Genomic DNA, 14,997 nt, shown 5'->3' with positions numbered 1-14,997 from the left:
CCCTTCATGTCAAACTCTCTAAACTTGCCTACAGCCAAGTTGCCTGTCCTGTACAAGGGCTTGTCAGGAATGTGGGCTTTTGAAGTCTATGATGATTATCCCATTCCCATGCTGCTGGGGGAAGACTTGGCCAACCATCTGAAGCTAGTGAAGAGGGTGGGAATGGTCACCTGCAGCCAGGCTAAGCAAACCTTCACACCTAGCTCCGTTCCTGCGCCTTCTACAAGGGCCCAGCCTGTGTTACCAGAGACCCAGACTGAGGTGGTGGAACTGGACCCCATGCCAACATCGGCAACAACAGTAGTGGATCCTGTCCCAGAGACCCATCCAGAGCCAGTCCTAGAACCAGAATTGTCAGAGGAACCAGCACCAGAACCATTGCCAGCACTGAATCCAGCACTTGCCACACCCTCTGCAATGCCAACGCCAGAGGGCACCATCAAGCCTGCACTGGCAGCAGCAGATAAACCTATGCAAGAGGCTCAGCCGGAGCCTGAAATACAACCTAGTGCACCAGTAGAAAGTGGTTCACAGACTATGGAAATAACCCCATCGCCTACATCGCTTCCAGAGGGACCAAGCCCAAGTCCACAGTCCAGTGAGGAATTGCTGTCTCCAGCATAAAGGGAACAGTTCCAGGCAGAGCAGGAAGCAGATGAAAGCCTCCAGGGAGCTTGGACGGTGGCACGGAGCAACCCACCACCTCTCAGCTCTTCTAATCGATCCTGGTTTGTTGTAGAAAGAGGACTTTTATACAAGAAAACTCTTTATGGTGGGCACCAGGAGGACTGGCATCCTCAAAGACAGTTGGTAATTCCAACTAAGTACCGGGTAAAGCTCTTAAGCTTAGCCCACGATCATCCTAGAGGCCATTCTGGGGCGAACAGGACCAAAGATGGTTTGGGGAGATCATTCCACTGGGAGGGAATGGGCAAGGACATTTCTACCTATGTCTGGTCTTGTGAGGTGTGCCAAAGAGTGGGAAAATCCCAAGACCAGGTCAAAGCCCCCCTCCAGCCACTCCCCATAATTGAGGTTCCATTTCAGAGAGTAAATGTGGATATTCTGGATCCTTTCCCAAAAAAGACACCCAGAGGAAAGCAGTACATACTGACTTTTGCCACCGAATGGCCGGAAGCAGTAGCTCTAAGCAACACCAGGGCTAAAAGTGTGTGCCAGGCATTAACAGACATTTTTGCCAGGGTAGGTTGGCCCTCCAACATCCTTACGGCTTCAGGAACTAAGTTCCTGGCAGGGACTATGAAAAGGCTGTGGGAAGTTCATGGGGTGAACCACTTGGTTGCCACCTCTTACCACCATCAAACAAATGGGCTGGTGGAGAAGTTTAATGGAACTTTGGGGGCCATTATATGTAAATTTGTAAATGAGCAGTCCAATGATTGGGACCTAGTGTTGCAGCAGTTTCTCTTTCCCTACAGGGCTGTACCACATCCCAGTTTGGGCTTTTCACCATTTGAACTTGTGTATGGCTGTGAGGTTAAGGGGCCATTACAGTTGGTGAAGCAGCAATGGGAGGGGTTTCCTCCTTCTCCAGGAACTAACATTCTGGACTTTGTAAGCAACCTACAAAACACCCTCTGAGACTCTTTAGCCCTTGCTAGAGAAAACCTAAAAGATGCTCAGGAAGAGGAAAAGATGCTCAGGAAGAGGATAAACATGCCAGAGATCACTCCTTCAAAGTAGGGGACCAGGTCATGGTCTTGAAGGCACACCAGGCCCATAAGATGGAAGCATTGTGGGAAGGGTCATTTACGGTCCAAGAGCGCCTTGGAGCTGTTAACTATCTCATAGCATCCCCAACCTCAAACCTAAAGCCTAAAGTGTTCCATGTTAATTCTCTAAAGTCCTTCTATTCCAGACAGTTAAAGGTTCTTCAATTTACAGTCCAGGGAGGAGATGACGCTGAGTGGCCTGAAGGTGTCTACTATGAAGGAAAAAGTGATGGTGGCATGGAAGAGGTGAACCTCTCCATGACCCTCAGACGTATGCAGCAACAGCAGGTCAAGGAGCTGTGCACTAGCTTCACGCCGATGTTCTCAGCCACCCCAGGGTGGACCGAATGGGAATACCACTCCATTGACACAGGTAATGCTCTCCCAATTAGAGCCAAACCTTACTGGGTGTCTCCTCAAGACAAAACTGCTATAGAATGGGAGATCCAGGACATGCTACAGATGGGTGAAATTCGACCCTCTGAGAGTGCATGGGCATCTCCAGTGGTTCTAGTTCCCAAAGCAGATGGGGAGATACGCTTTTGCGTGGACTACCGTAAGCTAAATGCTGTAACTCGCCCAGACAACTATCCAATGCCACGCACAGATGAGCTATTGGAGAAACTCAGATGAGCCCAGTTCATCTCTACCTTAGACTTAACCAAGAGGTACTGGCAAGTACTGCTAGATGAATCTGCCAAGGAAAGATCAGCCTTCATCACCCATAAGGGGCTGTATGAATTTAATGTGCTCCCTTTCGGGCTGCAAAATGCACTCACCACCTTACAGAAACTTCCAGATAGTCTCCTAGCGGGATTGGGAGAATCTGCAGTTGCCTACCTCGATGATATGACCATCTTTTCTGATTCATGGGCAGAACACCTGGAGCATCTACAAAAAGTATTTGAGCACATAAGGGAGGCAGGACTAACTGTTAAAGGCTAAAAAATGTCAAATAGGCCTAAACAGAGTAACGTACCTTGGACACTAGGTGGGTCAAGGAACTATCAACCCCCTACAGGCCAAAGTGAATGGTATTCAAAAGTGGCCTGTCCCATAGTCAAAGAAACAGGTCCAATCCTTCTTAGCCTTGGCCGGATATTACAGGTGATTTGTACTGCACTACAGCCAAATTGCCGCCCCACTGACAGTCCTGACCAAAAAGAAACAGCCAAATGCAGTTCAGTGGACTAAAGAGTGTCAGAAGGCCTTTAACCAGCTTAAAGCAACATTCATGTTTGACCCCATGCTAAGGGCCCCAGAATTTGACAAACCTTTCCTAGTAACCACAGATGTGTCCAAGCATGGTGTGGGAGAAGTTTTAATGCAGGAAGGACCAGATCAAGAATTCCATCCTGTTGTGTTTCTCAGCAAAAAACTGTCTGAGAGGAAAAGCCACTGGTCAATCAGCGAAAAGGAATGTTATGCCATTGTGTACGCTCTGGAAAAGCTACACCCATATGTTTGGGGATGGCGTTTCCAACTGCAAACCGACCATGGTGCGCTGAAGTGGCTTCATACCATCAAGGGCAATAACAAAAAACTTCTTTGGTGGAGTTTAGCTCTCCAAGATTTTGATTTTGAAATACAACACATTTCAGGGCTTCTAACAAAGTGGCGGATACACTCTCCCGTGAAAGTTTCCCAGAATCAACTGATTAAAATTGTCCTTAAAATGTGGAAAATATTGTTAGTTTTATATAATCCATAGTATATCTAGAGGTGCATGTGTCTTATTAACTCTGTCTTCTCCTAGCGCTTCTGGAAGAAACCACAGCCAGTGTGGAACCGGCTCTCCAGCACCATCTGGGATTTTGGGTGTGTGTCATAAACATAGAGATAATGGTAACGTAGAATCGCTCCTGGGAAGCTGTTCTAAATCACCTTACCTGTTGGCACTTACAGCTGTTGAAAACATACCTGAAATGAGCATCTAAGATTACAAAAATTGTAATAAGGGGAAGGAAATGTGTTAGATTATCTTTTGTTTTAGCTGTGAATTTTCCCTATGCGAAGAGGGAGTTTTATTCCTGTTTTTTGTAACTTTGAAGCTGAGCCTAGAGGGGAATCCTCTGTGTTTAAAATCTTTTTATTACTCTGTAAAGTTACATTCCATCCTGATTCTGCAGGTGTGATTCTTTTACTTTTTCTTTAAGGACCTGATTGATTTCCAGTGTCCTAGAGACAAAGGGTCTGGTCGGTACTCACATTATTCTCAAGCCTCCCCAGGAAAGGGGGTGAAGGGGTTTGGGGAATATTTTGGGGAAATAAGGACTCCAAGTGACCCTTTTCCTGAATTTTTGTGTAAATCACTTGGTGATGGGAGCAATACCGTCCAAGGACAAGGAAAGGAATTGTACCTTGGGGAAGTTTTAACCTAATTTGGTAGAATATAAGCTTAGGGAGTCTTTCATGCAGGTCCTCACATCTGTACCCCAGAGTTCAGAATGGGGAGGGAACCTTGACACACACCATTTGGCTTGCATCAATTCAGGATCACATATTTTGGCCTCCACAGGGTGGCAGTGAATTTCAGAGTCTAATGGAATGGATATTACAATTGCCTGGGTGGTATGCAGCGATACGCTGCTACGATCAATTGAAAATTATTTTTGGTCTTGTATATTGTGGCAGAAGTCCCACACATAGTGCAGATGATAGTACATTGCACAGAGAAAATAAAGCGGTTGTCAGTTGTTAGGCTGAACAGTCTGCAACACTACGTTTCTCCTGAGAATCTGAGCCCTGGGAATTGGCAAATCATTTCACTCCCAGGGAGGCTCTCAAGCTGAAGTTTTCCAGGGTCTATTTTCTGCTCTTTCCTCTTGCTTCTCTTGGATCCAAGGGAGTTGTAAGTAAGTCCTGGCCAATCTGAGAGTCCACAGGGTCTGTTCAGGTGAATCATAAAGGTAGTTGTCTGACATGCTGAGTCTCAGACATTTGAGATTCATAGGCTGATTCTCAGGGCTCTGCCTTCCTGTCGCTGTAAGGAGATTTCCTCTCTCTTCTTAGCGGGATTTTGGTGAGTTGTTTGTTTCTGTACTAAAGTTAGTGCTAAACGCTCAGGAAGGGTTCCAGGGTTCAAGTCAAGAACCGTTTGGGCAAGAATTCACCAGCACAGAGATTTGAACTATTTAGTATTGTCAGAAACACAAACGGAATTACCTGGCAAAATTGGAACTACAAATGTATTGGAAATGTCTAGTATCAGAGGGGTAGCAGTGTTAGTCTGAATCTGTAAAAAGCAACAGAGGGTCCTGTGGCACCTTTAAGACTAACAGAAGTATTGGGAGCATAAGCTTTCGTGGGTAAGAACCTCACTTCTTCAGATGCAAGTAATGGAAATCTCCAGAGGCAGGTATAAATCAGTATGGAGATAACGAGGTTAGTTCAATCAGGGAGGGTGAGGTGCTCTGCTAGCAGTTGAGGTGTGAACACCAAGGGAGGAGAAACTGCTTCTGTAGTTGGATAGCCATTCACAGTCTTTGTTTAATCCTGATCTGATGGTGTCAAATTTGCAAATGATTTGCAAATTTGGAAATGTCTGTCGCCCTGACATTTCATCTCGGGAGGTATGCTGCCTGCCGGGAGCCCGTATCTGAGACGTTACAGAGGCATTGTCGAGGATTACCCAGCCCTCTGACTACTACCCCATGCTACTCATCCATGTGGGCACAAATGATACTGCGCGGTGTGACACTGAGCGGATCAAGAGTGACTACAGGGCTCTGGGAGTACGGGTGAAGGAGTTTGGAGCGCAGGTGGTATTCTCTTTGATTCTTCCTGTCAAAGGTAGGGCCCCGGGCAGAGACAGATGCAACCTGGAGGTGAATGCCTGGCTGCGAAGATGGTGTCGCCAGGAGGGCTTTGGCTTCCTAGACCACGGGATGTTATTTGAGGAAGGACTGCTAGGCAGAGATGGCGTTCACCTTTCGAGGAGGGGAAAGACCCTATTTGGACACAGACTGGCTAACCTAGTGAGGAGGGCTTTAAACTAGGTTCGATGGGGACAGGTGAGCAAAGCCCGCAGGTAAGTGGGGAACATGGAGACCTGGGAGATGGGTCGGAAACGAGAGGGAGTGTGGGCTATATTGGCAGAGAGAAAGGAGGGTCAGGACAAAACTGGGAGGAAAGATCAAACCAGTATCTTAGATGCCTATATACAAATGCGAGAAGTATGGGTAATAAGCAGGAAGAACTGGAAGTGCTAATAAATAAATACAACTATGACATTGTTGGCATCACTGAAACTTGGTGGGATAATACACATGATTGGAATGTTGGTGTGGATGGGTACAGCTTGGTCAGGAAGGATAGACAGGTGGAAAAGGGAGGAGGTGTTGCCTTATATATTAAAAATGTACACACTTGGACTGAGGTAGAGATGGACATAGGAGATGGAAGTGTTGAGAGTCTCTGGGTTAGGCTAAAAGGGGTAAAAAACAAGGGTGATGTCATGCTAGGAGTCTACTACAGGCCACCTAACCAGGTGGAAGAGGTGGATGAGGCTTTTTTTAAACAACTAACAAAATCATCCAAAGCCCAAGATTTGGTGGTGATGGGGGACTTCAACTATCTGGATATATGTTGGGAAAATAACACAGCGGGGCACAGACTATCCAACAAATTCTTGGACTGCATTGCAGACAACTTTTTATTTCAGAAGGTTGAAAAAGCTACTAGGGGGGAAGTTGTTCTAGACTTGATTTTAACAAATAGGGAGGAACTCGTTGAGAATTTGAAAGTAGAAGGCAGCTTGGGTGAAAGTGATCATGAAATCATAGAGTTTGCAATTCTAAGGAAGGGTAGAAGGGAGAACAGCAAAATAGAGACAATGGATTTCAGGAAGGCAGATTTTGGTAAGCTCAGAGAGCTGATAGGTAAGGTCCCATGGGAATCAAGACTGAGGGGAAAAACAACTGAGGAGAGTTGGCAGTTTTTCAAAGGGACACTATTAAGGGCCCAAAAGCAAGCTATTCCGCTGGTTAGGAAAGATAGAAAATGTGGCAAAAGACCACCTTGGCTTAACCACGAGATCTTGCATGATCTAAAAAATAAAAAGGAGTCATACAAAAAATGGAAACTAGGACAGATTACAAAGGATGAATATAGGCAAACAACACAGGAATGCAGGGGCAAGATTAGAAAGGCAAAGGCACAAAATGAGCTCAAACTAGCTACGGGAATAAAGGGAAACAAGAAGACTTTTTATTGATACATTAGAAGCAAGAGGAAGACCAAAGACAGGGTAGGCCCACTGCTTAGTGAAGAGGGAGAAACAGTAACAGGGAACTTGGAAATGGCAGAGATGCTTAATGACTTCTTTGTTTCGGTCTTCACCGAGAAGTCTGAAGGAATGCCTAACATAGTGAATGCTAATGGGAAGGGGGTAGGTTTAGCAGATAAAATAAAAAAAGAACAAGTTAAAAATCACTTAGAAAAGTTAGATGCCTGCAAGACACCAGGGCCTGATGAAATGCATCCTAGAATACTCAAGGAGCTAATAGAGGAGGTATCTGAGCCTCTAGCTATTATCTTAAGAAAATCATGGGAGACGGGAGAGATTCCAGAAGACTGGAAAAGGGCAAATATAGTGCCCATCTATAAAAAGGGAAATAAAAACAACTCAGGAAACTACAGACCAGTTAGTTTAACTTCTGTGCCAGGGAAGATAATGGAGCAAGTAATTAAGGAAATCATCTGCAAACACTTGGAAGGTGGTAAGGTGATAGGGAACAGCCAGCATGGATTTGTAAAGAACAAATCATGTCAAACCAATCTGATAGCTTTCTTCGATAGGATAACGAGTCTTGTGGATAAGGGAGAAGCTGTGGATGTGGTATACATAGACTTTAGTAAGGCATTTGATACGGTCTCGCATGATATTCTTATCGATAAACTAGGCAAATACAATTTAGATGGGGCTACTATAAGGTGGGTGCATAACTGGCTGGATAACCGTACTCAGAGAGTTGTTATTAATGGTTCCCAATCCTGCTGGAAAGGCATAACGAGTGGGGTTCCGCAGGGGTCTGTTTTGGGACCGGCTCTGTTCAATATCTTCATTAACGACTTAGATATTGGCATAGAAAGTATGCTTATTAAGTTTGCGGATGATACCAAACTGGGAGGGATTGCAACTGCTTTGGAGGACAGGGTCATAATTCAAAATGATCTGGACAAATTGGAGAAATGGTCTGAGTTAAACAGGATGAAGTTTAACAAAGACAAATGCAAAGTGCTCCACTTAGGAAGAAAAAATCAGTTTCACACATACAGAATGGGAAGAGACTGTCTAGGAAGGAGTACGGCAGAAAGGGATCTAGGGGTTATAGTGGACCACAAGCTAAATATGAGTCAACAGTGTGATGCTGTTGCAAAAAAAGCACACATGATTCTGGGATGTATTAACAGGTGTGTTGTGAGCAAGACACGAGAAGTCATTCTTCCGCTCTACTCTGCTCTGGTTAGGCCTCAGCTGGAGTATTGTGTCCAGTTTTGGGCACCGCATTTCAAGAAAGATGTGGAGAAATTGGAAAGGGTCCAGAGAAGAGCAACAAGAATGATTAAAGGTCTTGAGAACATGACCTATGAAGGAAGGCTGAAAGAATTGGGTTTGTTTAGTTTGGAAAAGAGAAGACTGAGAGGGGACATGATAGCAGTTTTCAGGTATCTAAAAGGGTGTCATAAGGAGGAGGGAGAAAACTTGTTCACCTTAGCCTCTAAGGATAGAACAAGAAGCAATGGGCTTAAATTGCAGCAAGGGAGGTCTAGGTTGGACATTAGGAAAAAGTTCCTAACTGTCAGGGTGGTTAAACACTGGAATAAATTGCCTAGGGAGGTTGTGGAATCTCCATCTCTGGAGATATTTAAGAGTAGGTTAGATAAATGTCTATCAGGGATAGTCTAGACAGTATTTGGTCCTGCCATGCGGGCAGGGGACTGGACTCGATGACCTCTCGAGGTCCCTTCCAGTCCTAGAATCTATGAATCTATGAATCTATGAAATAGTTTAGACAAATATATTTTTTTCAAATCAGTTCCTTGTCTCTTACTGTGTACTTCTATCTATCTCAGTAGCTTCCTTTTGGGGGCTGTGTGGTTCTCTTGGATCTCTGGTTCACTCAAGTTTTCCAATTCAGTAATTTCACTGCACTGTAAGGAAGTGCAGCCAAAGCCTCTGCAGCGGGTATCTGTGTTACCAGAGGGTTCCCCACAAGAATGGGTTGCACAGGGGTCAGATTCTGCTCTCCTATTCTGTCTTCAGTGGCCACTCCAGAGAGCAAAATAAGGGCCCACGTGTTTTGGAATCCCCATCTTTCATACCCGGTCTCAGAACGCCACATAAACTGGGGCTTCCCTTCAGACTCAGCGCTCTCTGTAGGAGGACCCGAAGCCGTGATTTTTAAAGCTGGAAGTTGGAAGTTAAACACTAAGGGTGAATCTGGTCCCAAAGGCAAAACTTCCAAAACGTCCAGGAGTTCACCCTAAATCAACACCTAGGGATGGAACTAAATGACCTGATTTACTCCAACCATGAGCCTCCAGTGACTTCAACTGGAGTAGTCCCGTGGCCTCTAAGGATGGGTGAGCTCATTTGAACTGGAAAAAAAAAACCACAGGAGAGAAAAGTTGCTGAAATCTCAAACTCACAGGCTTAGAGGTTCAAAACAATTAGAATAACAATTTTTTGTATGGAGAGAGGTGTTTGCTCTCTCTATGTCCCTGTGTCTCCGATTCAGCAAAGAATGAGAAGTAAAAAATTCAGTAATAATATAAGCATGTCTCTGGCTTAGAGGAAATCATGGAAATATCACCTGGGGAGGTCCAGGAATGTGCGATGTGTGTGTGTGGGAGCAGGGGGTGGGCCAGCAGGAAATACGGTATAGAGATCACAGTGTCGTGGAGTCCTGAAATGAGGCGATATAGAGAATGAACATCCTGCCTACTGCACAGACCAAAGAAGCGTAAGGAGGCCTCCTGGGGCAGGAGGGTGTCTCAGGCTGTAATATATTGTGGACCACACTGTAGCAGATTGCCTCTGATACCATCCCTTCTCTCATGAGCAATCCCACTACAGCCTCGTTACACCATGCACAATTGCCAACACGGAAAAGCAGCCTCAGGAAGGGGTGTCTGGGTTTCTAGGGGGCTGCAATATGTTAAATCTTTGTATAGTTTTGAGGAAGAGTTAATCACGCTGGCTCCTTTTAGTCTCCACGTCCTCTCTTCCTGCCACCAGGTTAGTCCATCTCTCCTTCCCTGCCCAGGCTGTGCTGCTGCTGGGGTTCCCTTTGTCCCCAGAAAGGCAGTTCAGGCTGATCTCCCCCTTTTCCCCAGTGCAGGCAGACACTGAGTTTATCCTAGTCTGAATTTAAGCTCATTCAGTAAGGGTCCCACATTTTCCCTGACCTTCTTCTTGTTGCTAACTTACCTGTAGAAACCCTTCTTGTTACCCTTTATATCCCTTGCTAGCTGCAACTCCAATTGTGCCTTGGCCTTCCTGATTACACCCCTGCATGCTCTAGCAATATTTTTATACTTCTCCTTATTCACCTGTCCAAATTTCCACTTCTTGTAAGCTTCCTTTTTGAGTTTAAGCTAACTGAAGATTTCACTGTTAAGCTGAGCTTGTCGCCTGCAGTATTTGTGAGTACACAGCCAGCATTGGGACCTTTCCTGACCCCGAGTGTGTTTAGGAGGTCTCAGGGTCTCTTTGCCCTGGAAAGCCACAGAATTGCAGCATGGGTGTCGCAACCTTTACTCACTTTGTTTCCAGTTGTTGTTGTTGTTGTTACGTAATTTCAGGCATTTCACCTGTGGACAGAACCATTGATTTTTGTATGACACTGCACCCCCCCCCCATTCTTCATAGTGACATTATTATGGTATGATTATAGCATAATTATGATACATTTTATGCAAGATGGGTCATGTAAGATGTGAATGGAAAAGTTATGATTTTCTCCTCCATGCTCCCCAGTCATCCTTGGCTCCCACAATCTCCCAGCTGCTCCACGCTCCCCAAAGCTCTTCTTCTGCAGGGTGTGAGGTGCCTCCCATCACACCTGCTCCCTTGTCTTATGAGTAAGAAATCTCACACATAATTGGCAAATGTCAAGACACCAGCATAAGCTTCTCTTGTTACAACCATACACACCGCGTGGTGCTCCCAGGGCTGCTACACAGGAAGAACTCACAAACTGAGGACTATGCACATTATATAATGAGAGCAGGTAACTCTGGGACATGTGAGGGCCTAGATAAATACAGCTGCCACATGCAGTAGCCAATGGTAGCAGCCTGAAACAGTGGGCCACTGGGAAATGAACATTAAACCTCAGATGCTCTGGGACCATTTCTAGCCAACTCTGTTTGTCATTAATGGCCAGGGTTGTACATTCATTCCTCAGTATTGAGATTTTATGGGGTCAAATCATTATTTTTATTTTTATGTCATCTCCAAATTTCATTGATATTCAGGCATGAGCAGGGTAAGCAGCTGAATTGCTGGCACGTGTCTCTGCTTACACTTGTCAGGTAACATCTATAACTTATGTCTCAGCCAAAGCTGGGTGCCTGCAAGAAAGTGTCTCTCAAGAAGAAACAAGGGTAGTAACCGAGGTGCTGGCCTGTAGTCTTAAATACCAAGAAACTTTTGCCGTTCATGCCCATTCTGTTGAGCATAAAGTCATAGCAAAGCAGGATAATGTCTGTTTCCATGGGAGAAACTTGGTTCCTTTCCAACATAGGAAATGCATTGTGTATCAGACCTGTCCAGGTACTGTAGAAGAAGGTGTAAGAAACCAACCAATAGATGTGTGACTTGACTGTGAAGAGGGTGTCACCCTAATGAATAACACTTAGAGATTGGCTTGAGCCCTGAAATACGTGGACATACAGATTTTCCAAAATATTTATTTAGCTGTAATTATTGTGACTAGATAATCTCACTTTCCATGTAAATGTCCAAACCCTTCCTGTTTCTTGCTTACCTCATGGACTGAATTGCCTTTCTACCAGTCAGTATTTTCTAGATTTTCTCATGTCCCCTGTTATTCATCTCCTTTCTAAGGTAACAATCCCACTCTTTTCAGTCACTGTGTGCATGACATTTTCACCAGATCATTGATCATTCTCATTGCCCTTGCATGAACCCATCTAGATCTGAAATAACCTGTGTGAGAAGGGTGCCCAGTACTACACAGAGGAGTCCAGAGGAGGGTGAAACATTGACTGACTATTTTCATGGCATTGCATTTCCTGCAGGATTCCCCATCCCATTCCTCCTGAAACACAAAGTTTTGCTCAGTTTCTGTCGTGCTTGCACTGTGAGCAGTGTTTCATAGAGCTGTGTATCATGACACCCAGATTACTGTTCTGAGTTCATACAGTTAATTAGAACATTGTTACGTGTTTGAGGAGTTCAAGTTTTTTCCTCCAATGGAAACACACATTGCAGTTATTGACATCAAAGTTCATCTGCCACCATGCTGCCCATTCTATAAATTGATTGGATTTCTAGATGCGTAATAACTATAAAACATTTAATGTTCTATTTCCTATAAAGCGTGTAACCCACTGTTATATGCTTCTCTCCCTCCACAGGCGCCTTGACTATTTCTGAACCCTTTACACCCATCGAACAATACACAGCAGGTATGAACCTCACCCCCTCTGACCCTTCAACTTTCATCCTAATGGGCATCTATGGCCTGGAATCTGCCCATGAATGGATTTCTATCCCTTTCTCTATATCCTACATTATCGGCCTGCTGGGAAATTTCATGCTGCTGTTTATTGTAGGCAAAGAGCAAACACTGCACAAGCCAATGTACCTGCTGCTCTGCATGCTGGCGCTCACAGACATTGCCACGTATACCTCCGTCATGCCAAAGGCACTGTGTATATTTTGGTTCAATTTGAAAGACATTACTGTGGGTGGCTGCCTCACCCAGATGTTCTTCCTTCACACGGTTTCTATTATGCAGTCATCCATCCTCGTAATAATGGCCTTTGATCGCTATATTGCCATATGTAGCCCTCTGAGATACAACACTATCCTCACCAACACACAAATAGCTAAACTAGGGCTACTGGGTTTGATAAGAGCTGTTCTCTTCTCTCTGCCCATGCCCCTGCTCCAGAGGAGGCTGCCATTCTGTGCCAACCACATTATCCCCACCACGTTCTGTGAGCACATCGCTGTGGCGAAGATGTCATGTGGGGACATCACAGTCAACAAGACATATGGCTTGGTGATAGTGTTTCTAGTCATCGGGTTAGACCTGACGCTCATTGCCCTGTCCTATGGTCTGATCATCAGGGCCATATTCAGAATCTCCTCCAAGAAAGCCCACCAAAAAGCCCTCAGCACTTGCACAGCACACATTTTTGTGATGCTGATGTATTATACTCCCGGCCTCTTCTCCAACCTGACACACCGCTTCGGTCAGGGAATTGCTCCCCACATTCACATCATCTTGAGCAACCTCTATCTTCTTCTTCCTCCTATGCTCAATCCTATCATTTATGGGGTCAAAACCAAAGAGCTTCGTGATAAAGTGGGCAAATACATCTGCAGAAGTTAATTGCTGTGGGGCCACTGCTTTGAAACCTGTTTGACAAGAGGGGAAAGGAGATCTCCTTGTTAATCAAGGGTGCTCTGTCCTAGTTTGGCTGAACTTTTCCTTTCTCACCCATCAGACCTCAACCCCAACCCCACACACCCAGTCACTCGGCTTTTCAATAACTCTTAGACTACCAGAAGGGGGGAGGGATAGCTCAGTGGTTTGAGCATTGGCCTGCTAAACCCAGGGTTGTGAACTCAATCCTTGAGGGGGCCATTTGGGGATTTAGTGTGGGATTGGTCCCCCTTTGAGCAGGGGGTTGGACTAGATAACCTCCTGAGGTCCCTTCCAACCCTGATGTTCTATGATTCTAAGATATTGCAACTTTCTGATGCAAGGTGGGTTTTCTATTAACGTGGACAAACTCCTGCTGGGGCTTGTAGCTTTTTTTTTAGATCAGATCTGTACTAGGTATTTAATGAAAGCTTCAATTTGTTATTTAATGTATAGACAATGTGTTAATTAAAAAAAACACCCTTTGTTTGAAGAAATAGATTGGGCTACTTTTGGGTTAGTTTTTTTATGTGATTTGGGATTATTAATGGAGTAGAAATTTGACAAACCTGAGCAGCATCTCAATGTGAGCTGGAGGCAGAACAGCAGCAGCCAGAAACACAAGGGCCAGCAAAACAGCCCAGGAGGCAGAGCCTGGCTGGAACCAGTGAAGCAGCCCTGAGCCAGAGCTGTGCTGCAGGCAAAGCAGTAGTGATGAGGCAGAGCTGGGGAGCTGCAGCTGGAGCAGACCAGAACTGGGAGCTGAGTTGGCACAGACCATCTGCATAAATGGGGAGCCAGGGCTAAGCTACAGCAGGGAGCTTCAGGGACAGAGCAAGAACAGTCGATGCTGGCCATGACCCTAGTAACAATGGAGCAAAATGAGTAGCTGAGGGACATCACCAGACAAGAGGACCTTGAAGTCTGGACTCAGAAAGTGGAATGTGAATTTGATGAGATGGTAGATGCTGGGGAGAAGGGTCCTGCCACCAAGATCCTGAGGGCGTGACCACTGCCAGAGCAAGTGTCTGACCTGCGGTATCACTGCAGGGCAGCCACGGACTGGGCAGCAGGCCTGGGACATGTGAGGAAATGACAGTGAACTTTCCTTACATCCCAGAGACAGCTGTTTGTGATGTCCCTGTGCCCACACAGTGAGGTTTCTTGTTTTCTTGAACCTTTCCCATGTTTTTTTCTTATTTTTTCTTATAGTTGCTGTTTAATAAATTATATTTGGTTAGAATTTAATGTAGTGATCAGTGGGTCAGGGAAGCGTCCGGTGTGAATACAGTACCCTGGAGTGGGGACACCCTAGTCCCTGTCTTGAGGACTCTACCACCCAGGAGCGTGGAAGGGTAAAGGCTTCTGGGTAAAGGGAGTGGGAGTGGGGACTCAAACCCTTTCTGTAGCATTTTCCCCTGGGATACAGCAGAAGCCAGGAAAGTTCCCCACCATTGTTCTCCACTTCCATTATGAATGTGAGACAACTGCTGGGTGGGATTTTAGTGACCTTTAACAAGATGGGTAACTTGTGAAATCTTCATATAAATGAAAAAAACTGAAATGTGTAACTTTGGGGAACACACTTTCTGCGTAAGGTGAATTTAACATCACTGCATGAGACGGCTTCCCACAGACTG

General features: G+C 45.3%; 1 protein-coding gene across 1 annotated transcript; it reads left to right on the top strand.

Annotated features, from left to right (window-relative positions):
• The first annotated feature begins 12,394 nt into the window (after nucleotides 1–12,394).
• LOC135873606 (olfactory receptor 52D1-like) lies at nucleotides 12,395–13,324 on the top strand. Its single transcript, XM_065398237.1, has one exon. The coding sequence runs from the start codon at nucleotides 12,395–12,397 to the stop codon at nucleotides 13,322–13,324; it is 930 nt and encodes a 309-aa protein (XP_065254309.1).
• The last annotated feature ends 1,673 nt before the right edge of the window (nucleotides 13,325–14,997 follow it).

This window comes from Emys orbicularis, chromosome 1, assembly GCF_028017835.1.
Source record: "Emys orbicularis isolate rEmyOrb1 chromosome 1, rEmyOrb1.hap1, whole genome shotgun sequence".
In the NCBI taxonomy this organism is placed as follows: domain Eukaryota; kingdom Metazoa; phylum Chordata; order Testudines; family Emydidae; genus Emys; species Emys orbicularis.
The sequence above is the reverse complement of the archived record's forward strand: the minus strand, read 5'-3'. Positions and strand labels throughout refer to the sequence as shown.